We start from the raw sequence: 14,129 nt of genomic DNA on the forward strand, positions 1-14,129 counted from the left end.
TATAATAATATTAATATACTATATATACTATATAAATGTATATCATATATTATTATTAATATAACATCATTATATATTATATATACATTATAGTATTATATATTATATATTTATCTTATGGGGTGCTTGTTAGGATGAATGCAGAATTATTTATGGAAAGAATTTTGTAAGCCTTAGAACCCTATAGAATATGAGTTCTTATTATTAGTCTAATAGAAAGTTACCTTGGAGTAAGATGCTGATTGGTAATTGCTAATATTTCATTTAGTGAAAAAAAAAAAGTTTAAATTTGTTTGAATAGTGATTGTCAATCTTATTGTAATTCTGAGAATAAATAACTTTGTCAGTATATTTAAGAGGGGCTTATTTTCTCTTTCAGGTAGAAGATAAAACAATTTTTTTTAAAGAATTCATTCACTACCTTAAATATGCTATGGTGATCTATAAGCGGGAACCTGCTGTGGAGAGAGTAATAGATTTTGCAGCTAAGTTTGTTACTTCATTTCACCAACCAGAAAAAGATGATGAAGAAGAGGAAGAAAGTTCCCTTTTGAGCTATTTGTTTACTTTTCTCCTAGAGGTATTATCTGATTCATTCTTCAGATATCTTAGGAATTTGCTTACTAAGAATATTTGCTGAAATAGCGAGGCCTTTAAACATTATTTAGAAAATAAAACGTCATTTAGAAAATATATGTACGTGTTTGGGAGAATATTGTATTAGTTTTCTAAAACTTACAGTCAGCTCTGCAGCCTATTAACAATGTGACCATTTAAAATAAAGACTTGATAAATTGTTCAGTATATTTTTATTGAGAAAACTAATGTTCTATTAAATATCAATATGCTTTAAATAAGTATATTTTTGCTGCAAAAAGTATATTGAAGAATCACTTTTAAGGTTAATTCTCTTTAGACTAGGTTTAAAGAATATATGAGGGCATATAGATGAGATATAAAGCTTTTATATTTTACAATATAAAATGTCCTACACATTTCAGAAATTAAGAAATATAAACTACTGAAACTGGAATGTATTTGTGTACATGTTCTGGAGAAAAATGTATTGAAATGAAACTTCTGTAATGTATCCTATGACTAATTTTTGATTTGTTTTTGTCTCAGTCTCATGAAGCAAATAGCAACGCTGTTAGATTTAGAGTGTGCCATCTTATAAATAAACTTTTGGGAAGTATGCCGGAAAATGCTCAGATCGATGATGATTTGTTTGATAAAATTAATGAAGCCATGCTTATTAGAGCGAAAGATAAGATTCCAAATGTGAGGATTCAGGCAGTTCTGGCTCTTGCCAGACTTCAGGATCCCAAGGATGACGACTGTCCTGTAATTAATGGTATGTGCAACGTCATAATTCATTTCCAAGTTCACTGGGCTTATTTGCTTATCAATAATTGGATTTTTAAAGTTAATTGCTATTATAGAAGCTTTTCAAATGGTGGTTTATTTTAATAAATGTAAAATGCTTGAAATGTAGGAACAAATGTAGTTTTTTCCCCTTGGGTAGCAATGAGACATTTTTGAGAACTCTTCAGAACAATCCTTTAAAAGGGGGGCCTGAAATATACATGGATTCATACAAACTCCCTCTAAATGGATCCTAGTATTCTTAGAATAACTTTTTTTCAGCTTTTTGAAGCCAAAAGATTTGAGTTTGAATTCTAGCTATGCTATTTATTATTGTCTCTCTAGCTTTTCTTAAGTCAAGACTTACCCTCACTGGGTCTCAGTTTCTTTGTCAACATATGTATATATGTTGAGTATTGGTCTAGATTCAATAGTTTCTGCAGCTCAAGGTGATTGTGGACCTGTAATCTGTGTCCCTGTCTGTAATCTGAACTGTGACTAATGTTTATGCTCAATCCTTTATGCTGACTCAGGAAACCTGCTGGAGAAAATGCGACATCTATTTCACTGTTGACTTATGGGGCTTCTAAATTTATTAAATATTTTTGTAATCTTTGCTGTTTCTCAGAAAAACAGTTTTATTGACATCTTTTGTTTTTACATTCCCCCTTCTAGAAAGCCTTATAATAAGGGATTTTGATCTTTATTCATTTAAAATTTATTATAATTTTAAATGTGATTTGAACTGATTTATAATTATTTCAATTAGGATGATGTAACAGACTCTAAGTGAGTGCTTGTTATATATATGTTGGCCTCTAGTGGTGTATAGAAATTAAATTTGAATATAAAATATTAAACATGGCAATGTTTCATCAGGTATCTAGTGTGGCTTTTATTTTAAGTAATATGGAAACATTTTTTTCAACATACCTCTTTCCTCTCTTGTCATTCTTTATTGTTCTCCCTTCTTCAGGAAGCCTTTTCTGCCCCATGCATCAACTTAATTTTATTGCCTATCCTTTGTAATAAATAACACTAGCTGCTGTATAGTTCTTTGCAGCTTATTAAGTGCTTTATAAACATCTCACTTGATTGTTGTGCCAGTCTTGCCATGTCACAAAAAAGAACTAATGCAAATATGATTCCCAAATCCAGATGAGAAAGTGCAGTGACTTAAAGTAATGAGGTTTGTAAGTGATAAAGGTCTCCACTGTTCCTTCTCCAGAGGAGGAGGATTCATGACAGGATCAAAAGAACATCCCATGATGCTTTTTACTTTTTGGTGGTCACTGATGGTCATCTGATGCTTTCTTTACTGAAACTATCTTCATCTTATAGGATTCTGAAGTATTTTTGTAATATTTATTTGCAGTTTTGTTAAGTTCTATATATTATTTTAATGTGAATGAATAAAGTGATCGCTCTAGTATTTCAAATGATGAAAAACCTTAAAGCAGCTAAATTTTTTTTTTTCTTTTTGGCTGATTATTTTCAAGCTTATAATACTTTACTTGAGAATGATTCGAATTCAGAAGTGAGGCGTGCAGTGTTGTCTTGTATCGCTCCATCGGCAAAGACTTTGTCAAAAATTGTTGGGCGTACCAGAGATGTGAAAGAGGCTGTCAGGAAGTTGGCATATCAGGTACATGAGATTTAAATATCTTATGCATGGATACTTTAAAAATAAGAGTCCTGCTTTAAAGTGGAAATTTAATTTGAAAGACTATTTAGCAATATAATGAGTATCTTCTCACCTAGATGTTCACAAAACAGAAGAACATTTTGTAGAAACCTATTATTTTGCCATTTTTAATTGGTAACCATCTTTTATAGATGGTGTGCTAATTTTTTCTTTTAGGACAAAGAAGTTGTGTAAATTCCATTTATATATTAAACAAAAATATAGGGTTTTTTATTTCCAAGTTAATGGAACTTAACTGTTGTCTATCATGTGTTTTTTTAAGGTTTTAGCTGAAAAGGTTCATATGAGAGCTTTGTCCATAGCTCAGAGAGTAAAGCTTCTTCAGCAAGGACTTAATGACAGATCAGGTAAGGTATATATGTATATATAGATAAGTGTGTGTTTGTGTATTTTTATATATATATATATATACATATATATATATATACACACACACGTGTGTGTGTGTGTGTGTGTGTGTGTGTCTGTGAGAGAGAAAGTTTAGATTTGCTGGCATTTTTAGATTAGGTTACCAGGAGAAATAAGGTCATGCTTTATATATCTTAACATCTCCCTTTGCATCTAGCATATTGTTTTGCATATAATAATAATTGACAGTTAATGTGATGTTTTAAAGTTTAAAAAGTATTTTATACTATCTCTTATGAACTTCATGAGGTAGGAACTGAAATACATGTATGATTTAATAGAATCCATGTATTTCTGCCCATCCTGTCTAGTTCTGGATGCCTTCCTGCAGCTGTCCTGTCATTGTAAGGGTACCAGTAGAACACCCTGGCAATCTCTCCCTGTTTATCTCTCGCCCTCAGCACATGAAGAGTCCATCTTTTCTCCTTCTTTTACATTTCCTCAGTCTTGTCCTTTCAAGCTCTCCTTTGATTAACCTGCACAAACCTACTTTGAGCCTTTCCATTACCCTCTGAATGAGATCCGTTTTTAGTTCTCTGGAGGCAACTGTGTTCTGTATTCCCTGCCATCTAACAATGTTTTTAGAAGGTAATAAGTATTTAAAATATGAGTCTTTTTTTTTCATGGAAGCTTAGAGTGGGTAAAAGAGCCACAAAATTTCCTAAGGAAATCTAGCTCTCTCTTCTGTTTGGTCCAACTCATCTCTGTACTGTCTGTTTCAGATAAATGGACTATAGGATGTTAATCTAAATGTACATTGTGTTATAGTCAGTAAGAATTCTCCAATTACTTGATCTTTCTTTTGTGATTAAGCAAGCCAAGTACTTTAAGTGATTATAGGTTTCTTCCAGGAGACTGCAGAATTCTGTAGCTTAGAGTAATTAGGAAACTATGTATGAAAACAACATCTGGAGACATCATCGTCCACAGGACTCTCCACTGGATCGCCTCCATCAAAATGTTAAATATGATTAAAGGTTCCTTGAATAGTATTGTTTTTATTGTTATATCTTCCAAAGAATCTTGAGTGAGTTCAGTATATGAATGGGAAATGCCTTATAAAGTATCCTGTAGATGATTTTTTGCTCTCTCCAGTCATGGTTTTTTTTGAAGTTAAAAAAAAAATAGCACATAACAGGTTCTTATATTTTCTCTATCTTTCATTTAGTTTTAAAATAGTAATAATGTCTGTTTTTGAATATAAATTTTGAAAGTTGGTTTGTTCTTTGCTAATACCCTTGTCATAAATGCCCTTGATGTGGATGTGTGTGTGTGTGTGTGTACACATATATAAATATATGTATATATATGTTTAAAACAAATAAATTTTGTAAACTTTAGAGAGCAGCTACATAGGCCAATGGCTATTAATATTCCCTCAGTTGCTTTCTTTGTTATTAATGATTTTTTATTGAAATTGAGAAAGTTAATATTTAAAATAATTTTTTCTACATCTTACTTTTAAACACTTTGTCCCTTTGTCCCTCACTATCTTCATAATTGTGTTGCTTCTGACACTAATCTATATTTACTTGGTTTACTGTGACTAATTTTCCTATTTTTGTTCTCTTTAAATGCCATTTCTACCTTTTCTATAAACACATTCGGAGCTGTGATGTGTAAGTGTGGTTACTACACACTTGATGGAAAAAACAATTATAATAATTTTTAAAAATTTCATATTTCTTTTGACAACCAGGTTTCTTATAAATTATGTGCCGATAGCTGTGATGTATGACTTTGTATCATCATCCTAGGAAAAAATTGAGAATATGGGACCCAGATGCAATTTAACAGCATTATAGTTTTCCTCACTTATGAAGGATACCCTATTTTTATTATAGTAGCAATTTGTATTGTACATTTTTACCTTTAGGAAGTTTTCCTCACTCTCCCGTTCTTGATTTCCTCTGGGTTCATTTACTGAGCTTTAGTTCCTGTAATGAAAAATTTGCCCAGTCTTACCAAATTTAACAAAGACAGGAAGGAAGTTGTTTCCTTGAAGGCTGCATTCCCTATTTTTCCATACCTCTGTAATTCAATTACTATTTTAAACTATTCCTTACAGCTTTTTCAGATGTGGAAACAGATTTCAAGTGGTTCAAATACAAATAGGATAATTCAAAAATCAGAGCAGTAGATTGAAGATGGGAAACGGGCTAGTATTTTTTGGTCCAATTTAACATTAGTATTTTTCTGTTAATTTATTTTAGAAATATGTTACTTAGTATTTTGGCTGCTTATGCATTATTCAAATTCAGTTTCTTAGTTTTCTTGAAAGTCCCAAAAGCCAAAAGTAAAATTTAAAATCTTGTTTACTATATTTCTGGCATGGAGACATGGCATAGTCCTTTGCTTCTTAAGGCATTTCAAAATTTCTTCTTCATGCTCATTTTTACTTGACTTTGTTTTATCAGAAAACTTTTGGGAGTTTCCAAGTAGTGAAAGGAGGAGGTATCTTGAAGAATAAGCAAACTATATATGAAAAGACTGAAAAAACCATATTAGATGATGATATTTTCCCAAAAAGGTTTTTTATCAGAGAAACATCACAGTGGTGTTTCCTTCCCTTTAGACATAACTAATATGGTCAGTTGCCATACAGATTTTTATCTTATTAACAAATTAACTTATTTAATCCTTAAATTAATAAAGAAGTTGGGCTGTGAGGAAATAACCCTCTTGAATTTTTAGTGGCTGGGAAATTGAAGCTAATTCTTAGAAAACAGATTTACAGGCACACACATGCATCATTGAGGGATCTGTGAATATTCAACTGCTCTGGAAAGCAATTTGGAATTATTAAAAATGGTTAAAATATCTACGCCCTTTGACCAAAAGATTTCACTGCTGGTCATCTATCCTAAAGGGATTATTGACAAAAAAATGACCCTATATATACTGATATTTTTATAATAGCATTTTTTGACAGCAAAAATTTGGTAGTAGAGAGAATGTCTATCGACGAGGAATGACTAAATGAAACATATAAGAATGTTTTGGAATATCACTATGTTGTAAAAATAGATAGTTATGATAAATGAAGAAAACAGAAAGACCTACATGAACTCTAATGCAAAGAGAACAAAACCAGGAAAACAATATAAACAGTGACTACAAGAAGATAAATAGAACAGTTACCTCAAAGCAGTAGAAAGTTAAAGTAAGAAGAAAATCATGACCCTAAAGAAGAACTTTGCAAAAAAAAAAATTTTTTTCACTTTTTAAAAAGCAAAAAAAAAAAAAAAAAAAAAATCTTTGTTACATGAGATGGTTCTTTGAGAGGAAAAGGGGGAATAATATAAGGAAATATCTAGGTGGTCTAAAAACAAAATATCAAAAGAGATCTATTAAAATATAAAATAAACCTACATCATCTCCCTCTTTTTGGGCTTCTTCCACTTCCCTCCAAACTTGTATAGGTTTGCTTTTTCTTGCAAAAATCAGGATTAAATTGTTATCTAAGATCTTGTCTTTCATACCCAAAGTACTTAAAAGTCATTTAAATTTATTTTCTCTCTCTGAATTTTCAAAAATTTGTTTTCTAAACATTTTCTTCCTCTTTTTCTCTTTTTTCTTCTCTCTTTCCCTCATTCTCTGTTTTCTTCCTTTCTTCTTCTCTCCCTCCCTCCCTTCTTCCATTTCTTCCTCTTTTCTTCCCTATTATAGATTTCTAGGTGATTTAGTGGATAGAGCACCAGGCCTGGAGTCATGAAAATTGTTTCTGCTGCTACTGATTTAATTATACGAAATTATATTTTTATTATTCATATATTGTTTTTACAGTTTTCCTAATGTTTTTGATGATAAGATCCCAATAAAAAATACAATTTTATTTAAAAAAGAAAGTTGTAGATTTGGTCAGAAATACAAGGTTTGAGCTAACTTATTTTTTGTATAACTTTGGGCAAATCTCCTGAGTCTCAAATTCTTCATCTGTTAAATGTGCACAGACCTTGTTTCTGCCTGCTTAAACAGTTCAGCAAACATTTATTAAACACCCACTGTGTGCCGGGCATTAGGGACACAGAGAGAAACACAGTCACGTCTGCTCTCGAGGATCTTGTGTTCACTTGTGTAGAGGAAGTGATAATGGATGGAGATGAGGTTTGACAATTAGCTTGGGGTTGAGGTGCAGGCAGTCTCCAAACACCTGGAAATGCAGGTCCAGAGGTGGGGAATGAGTTGACTGATGTCAAAATGAGGAGTGAACTTGGAGTCAATAAAATTGCTAAGGATTAGAGTATATAAAAATGGTCCAAAAATAGAATTCATCTTCCTTGTATTTTGATTGTCTTTTTTTTTTTTTGCTAATTTGTTTTCTTGGTCTCCACTCTTATTAGAAAGTCCACGAGATTTGATATATCCAGGTTTAACATTTAGTTCTGTGGTTTGAGGCAAGTTCTGGGTCCCATTTACCTTATTTGCAAAATGAAGGGGTTCTGAAGTTTTGTCTGTCCAGGACTTTGAAGATAATTAACTAATCTTTATTCAGAAGAGCAGATGGAGATTGCTGATGTGGTATTCTTAAATGTCTGTATGAGTAGAGGCTGTGAAAGAGGTTATGCAGAAGAAACTTCTTCAGTCCTGGCTACATTTTACTGAGGGAGATGTCTTAGAGTTCCTTCATCGCCTGGATGTGGAAAACTGTCCTGAGGTGGCCGACTCTGTTCTCAAGGCCTTGTTTACCACGATTCCTCTCAGCGAACTGATGGAAGTCTGTAAAAGCAGTGACGGCAAGTAAGCGGCTCTTTCCTCTTTCCCTCCTTCCCCCTCGTCTTAGTGGGAGTCCTGAGCTGGTAGATGGAGTGAGATACAACATCCTTCGACACTTAGTTTTATTTTTTCTCTCTTTTTGAGTGAGGGATACCTCTGGTCTTGGTTTTGCTTTGTCTTTGTCCTTCAGTGGTTGTATGGCTGCCCTTTTATGTTTGTTCTTTTCTACAGAGAACTTTTAGATGTATATCACAGTTTATTCACTCTTTTTATTACTTTGATTTTGTGCTAGCCAACAGATTGTTACAGTACTGTGTGTTGGATCATTTTGCTTTTTTTTTTTAAGGGTGGGAGTGGAGTGAGTGGATTATGGGGAAGATAAATAAAATGAACTTGTAGTTTAAAAAAATTATAGCAGCCTTATGTCTTTTTTTAAACTATCTGTTTAGAGTATGTACTTTGTTAGGTTTTTACTTTTCAAGTGTAAATTATTGCCTTTCTTCTTTTTTTTTTTAATCAAGGAAATTGATTCCTGTGGAAACACTAACCCCTGAAATTGCTTTGTATTGGAGAGTTCTTTGTGAATATCTGAAATCTAAAGGAGATGAAGGGGAAGCTTTCTTAGAGCAGATTTTGCCTGAAACTGCTATCTATTCAGAATATTTGCTGAGGTAAAACAATTCCTTTCTTTTTTCTTTTATTAGCAAAATATTAATTCTAGGAATAAAATGAAAGCTTTCTTAGTAATAGGCTTTGAAGAAAGAGGAGAATATTTGTAGTAACACCATTTGAGATATTCTATGTGAGCATTTCTATCTGAGAAACTTGGGAATAAAAGGCATCATCATGGCTGCTTGGGGTGCAGGATGCAATGCTACATTTGCAATAAAGGTGGCTTGAGGCCAGTAACCGATGGGAATGAAGCCTTCTGCAGGCTTTGACATAGAAGCAGGTGATATTTGCAGGAAACATCAAGGAAACATCACCCGCTCTCTTTGGAGTCTGTACCCTGGGACACCGGCAGCTCCTCTTGTCTCCCTGTGAGTAGGGAGGAAACTGAAGCTCCAGAAGTGGCCTTGTCCCCATTCCTTCCTTATCTTCCCACTAGCAGGGGAGGAACCAGTTTGTAAAGGGGGGCGGGGTAACTAGTTCTGCATCCATTGGACCTTCTGTGTTGCCTCAGTACTTGGGAGTAAATGAGGCAGGTGCCTTCAAGCACAATAAGCATGTCACTTGTAAGTATTAAAGAGGGGTTGTTATGATGATGCAGTTGCTGTAGTGTTTTACCGTTACAAAGCACTTTACCCTATTTAGTCTTCTCCACAACCTTGTGGGTTGGACAGGATTGGTGGATTCATGGACAGCTAGATGTGTAAACAGATTCAGAGAGATTAGATGGATTGCTTAAGGTCACATAACTAATAATGGAAAAGAAAGTTCATTGAATTAGAGAGTCCCTATTTAGGAGCCGGTCTAAGATCTTAGAGGTCTTAAAAGAAAATGGTTGATATAGTAGTCACTGAATTTTACTATTTATATCAATCAATCTGTTTATGTAACTTATAGGCCTTTATGCCACATTCAATAAAAACAGGTTGACTTTGTTTTGTTCTTCAATAAAAATAAATGCAAATTTCCTTAGTATGTCCAAAAACAGTAGCAGTATAGGCTGCCCTTAAAAAGCATCACCTCTTTTCTTCTCTTGACCCAGGGGCATGAAGTTGTGTCTGCATAAGGGGAGGAATGATCTTCACCCTTCCATAGAAAGATTTCAGTTTGGGAAGATTTTCACTCCAGTTTAGTGATTATCTGGGCAGTGATCAGTGAAGTAGCGACTTTTCATATACTTACATGTAGTAGATGATGTTTGAAGTAGATTGTCTTAGGGAAATAGTGTTTGATTGGTAAGTCTGGCTCCCAACTAATTACTAAATGACAGCTTGTAAATGTAAGTTTCTATTAACTTATTCAGTAGTAGCTGACAAATTCCAAATTAGTTTTAAAGTCACTGATTCCGTTCTTCTAAAAGCTTAACATTTGGGATGTCAAGAAGTTCTTAAGTCTCACTAATCATCCTTTAAGAAATTATATTGTGTGCATATCTTATCTCCCCAATTAAATAACCTAATCCTTAACTTCAGCTACTTGATTTTTTGTTTATTTTATTTTAATCTTTAATGTCTTCTATAATGCCTTATGGAGTGGGTGCTTAACAGACTTATGCAGGTTTGACTTGAATAAAGGTGGTGTTGCTTTAGAAAAATGGGCACGGACCTGCTGAATGTGTACTGAGTACATTGAGAAAGGGGAAAGCAGGGGTAGGTGGACAGGGCCTGGCTGACAGTGGGAGTAAGAGATTATGTGAAGGAAGAATTGTGGAGCTCAAAGAGTTGGGAAATGGAGAAGAAGAAGGAGTGGGTGAATTAAAAATGTTTCATTATTTCAAATTGAATATCTGAGAGAATGAGACCCTCGATGAAGTCACAGAGGAGTTTTGTGATAAGCACCTTGGGGAACACAGTGCCTGACATCTGCCCTGTGCTTTGAGGCTTGGCTAGCACTTCTCGCTGTGACGAAGGGGCTGCGATCCTCATTTTTCAGATGGGGAAGCTGAGAGTGGGAAAGGTTAACTGACTTCATCAAGATCACATACCTGGTAAAAAACCTCAATTGAGGTTCAAGCCCATTCTGTCTATGACAACAGAATGTATTTTGTGCTGATGTCTCCCCATTTAAAAATGGAAAACTGAATCTCAAATTAATTTTATACATTTCTGAATCATCTATTGCAGTGGTCCTCAAACTTCTTAAATAGGGGGCCAGTTCACTGTCCCTCAGACTGTTAGAGGGCCAGACACTCTGCCTCCGTGGCCTCAGCCCAGTGCCAGAAGTGTGCGTTGCTAACATGAGTTTAGGTCGAATGTCACTTCCGGTGTGATTTTGCCATAACCTGGTGGGCCGCATGTGGCCCACAGGCCATAGTTTGAGGACCCCTGAGTTTTGTAAAAGCTCCTAATGATATTAGTTTTTCTAATAAATGGCTTCGTTATAAACTTGCAAGTTCTCTAATACTAAATTAAAAAGGAAACTGGCCTTTTTCATGAACTATTAGGGATTTAAAAAAAAATACTGTCTCTTGATGTATTTTAAAAGACATTCTACTTTCATTCAATTTTTTTTTTAGTTATATTCAGAAGATTCCAGTTGTTACTGAAGAAAAAAGAGGCGATTTTGCCTACATTGAAAATTTGATGACAAAAGAGTTTATAGGTCAGCAGTTGATTCTAATTATCAAGTCCTTGGATACCAATGAAGAGGGAGGAAGGTAAGTCTAAATATATATATCATTTATATTTATTTTGATTTAGTTTTTTGTCCCTTTCCTCACCAAAAGGGAAATACATTTTCCTATTTTACAAATGATTGATTTTTTTTTTTTTTTTTCAGTTTGTTTTAACACAGGCTTTAACAAACAGACTCCAAGCAAAATTTATTTTCTGAAAATAGTTAAATAAAACCACCTGGGAGGGCTAGTATTTTTATTTCAAATTTAACTTAATAGGTATAAAAATCATGATCTGTCTAGTTGAAATGCTACTATGAATAGTTGTTTTTATTAATGACATTCTTTTCTTATTCAGCAATAGTGTGGCTTTTCATCTTAAATTTTTCATCTCTTAAAAAATGATTCCAGCAACTTCTAATAATATTTTATAAACAGTGATTTAACTGTAGGATTTTGTGATTCTAATGACTTAATGTAAACAAAGAGAACCCCTTTAAAAATTATTTTTAACTCCGTACATAGATTTTTACATCTGTCGTTGGTGTTCTGGCAGAGAATACAGATGAACATAATTAGGAAAAGATTTGACGCTTTGCAGTCAAGTATATCTGTGTTGTCCTAATCAAGCCAACACCACTTCTTACACGCAGAAAGCAGTTGTTGGCTGTCCTGCAGGAGGTCCTCACTCTGCCCACTCTCTCGATCACCTTAGTTAACACCCTGGCGGAGAGGCTGCTTCACCTCCTTCACGACGATGTCAAGAAGACACAGATTGTAAGCTTTGCCTTTCCTTTCTGTGGGATGGGCGTGAGGAGGTGGGGGTTGAGCCCACCCCCTAACTCCAACCTTGGCGTCCCCCCTCCCCTATCCCTCAACAGCTTCTGCTAAGTCAGAGGTGCTTTTGCTGGCCTTGGGTGGAGCCCGGCACTATCTTTGGTGCTCCTGGGCCCAGGGCCTCCCCAGCCCCTGTTTGTCACTTTGAACCAGCGCAGATGGCACGGCCGCCTCTGTCAGCTCCGGGCAGTTTCCTTGGCTGGCTTTCACTATGCTGCCTCCTGCCATGGGAAGCCGCTCCCAGACTGTCCCCCACCTGTCACCTACTTTGTAGGTGGGTTGTCTCTGCCAGATTTGAAGCTCCTTGTGGGCAGGGATTGACCGTCTTTGGTAATACCCCAGTGCCTGAAACATTGAAAGCGCTTCATAATGTTTACTAATTGATTGAATGAGTGACTGAAAAAGAGAGAATTAGAGGCCCTGCTTGTTGTTCTAGTACTAGATCGTGTGAAAGGACATTGTTATCTTTATTTTTCATGGAATTCAGCTCTGGCAGCAGGAGCTGGAGGGGGCTGGACCACAACAATGCAGACAAAATAGAATATAGACTTAAGTACCCTGCCGATGGGAGCCAGGAAAAGGAAGGGACAAGTGGGAGGTTGGACGGAATGACAAGAATTGAGACTGGCTCTCAACTTGTTAGCCTGTGTGGTGGAGAAGGGTAAAAATCCCTGTGGGGAGGGACCTGGGGCTACTCCCCAGGAGGTAATGCATGTGTTGGGCCGGAGCTCCGAAGGATAGTTGGGAGGAGGAGAATCAGTTCTGAAGTAATGTGCACAGAGAGGAGAGGAGAAGGAGGCAGCCCAGGGCCAAAGAGAACCCTATGATTTCTCTGTTCCTCTCAGGTTACAGAAATTATTTCAGAGATCCGGGAGCCCATTGTCACTGCTGATGCTTTGGAAGAATCTACTGAAAGAAGGAAAAAAGAACTCAAAGTAAGTCCCGCCTAACTGAATAAAATAAATGTGGAAGGCCAGTGTGTACTCTGTTATAGCTTACTTTAAACATTCACATTGTTTGATTAAATACTGTGCTCCAAGAGCATCAGAATGTTGATCAAATTTTGTCTGATCGCATGTTTTTTTTCTTCCCAAAAACCTGCTTTGTCTTTGTCCTAGATGTTAGTCATTGCATTGTTTATGTTAAGCCTACAACTGTCACTTTGCTACAAGTTTTAATAACACATTTAACCAAGTTGTTCTTTTCCCAAATTCTTCTGTGTGGTTTTAGCTGGCCGAAGTCAAAGTGAAGCTTATTGAAGCCAAGGAGGCTCTGGAGGAGTGTATCACACTGCAGGATTTTAATCACGCCGCCCTGTTAAAAGAGAAGATAAAAGAGCTTGAAGACACCAAGGTGGAGCTCCTCAGAGAGACGGAGCCGGCCGAGATTGCTGAGGTTCACACAGAGAAGGTACAGACCGGGGGGCGTCTTTTTCACCTCCCCAACCCATGCACTCCTTAATGAGAACCCTTGGATTGGGCCAGTTCCTCTGGTCCAGAATTGGAAAGCCTTTCTTTGGCTGCTCTGGCTGTGGCCTTGATATGACCTTACCTTCTTGGCATCTCTTCTCTTTATTTTATAGTACAGAGAGGGGCCTGGAGAGGGGGCAGTCTTCCTACCCCCTCCTCTCTTTGCAAGAGGTCTGGTTATTCTCCTTCATGTCAGGTGTAGCTGTCATGGTAATGAAGCTTCTAGTGTCATCATCCCCTGTAGCTAATGAATTCTCCGCATCAGCTCAGCTTTAGTGCACAAGTAGCCTTGCCTTAAATAGCTAGATTGTCCTTGAACAATTTTAGCTGTCCATCAATATTTTAA

General features: G+C 35.7%; 1 protein-coding gene across 2 annotated transcripts in view; it reads left to right on the forward strand.

The window, feature by feature from the left end:
• Window positions 1-14,129, forward strand: part of NCAPG (non-SMC condensin I complex subunit G) — a 34,162-nt gene that overhangs the window by 2,705 nt on the left and 17,328 nt on the right. The window contains exons 2-11 of one of the 2 annotated variants that reach the window (XM_074272371.1): window positions 380-580; window positions 1,126-1,354; window positions 2,865-3,010; window positions 3,333-3,417; window positions 8,026-8,218; window positions 8,716-8,865; window positions 11,379-11,519; window positions 12,131-12,254; window positions 13,160-13,249; window positions 13,545-13,724. In XM_074272371.1, coding sequence (XP_074128472.1) covers window positions 380-580; window positions 1,126-1,354; window positions 2,865-3,010; window positions 3,333-3,417; window positions 8,026-8,218; window positions 8,716-8,865; window positions 11,379-11,519; window positions 12,131-12,254; window positions 13,160-13,249; window positions 13,545-13,724 — 1,539 coding nt within the window. The remainder of the gene's footprint in view (window positions 1-379; window positions 581-1,125; window positions 1,355-2,864; window positions 3,011-3,332; window positions 3,418-8,025; window positions 8,219-8,715; window positions 8,866-11,378; window positions 11,520-12,130; window positions 12,255-13,159; window positions 13,250-13,544; window positions 13,725-14,129) is intronic. The other variant, XM_074272372.1, reaches the window with a different exon arrangement.

This window comes from Sminthopsis crassicaudata, chromosome 6, assembly GCF_048593235.1.
Source record: "Sminthopsis crassicaudata isolate SCR6 chromosome 6, ASM4859323v1, whole genome shotgun sequence".
NCBI classification, from domain to species: Eukaryota; Metazoa; Chordata; class Mammalia; order Dasyuromorphia; family Dasyuridae; genus Sminthopsis; species Sminthopsis crassicaudata.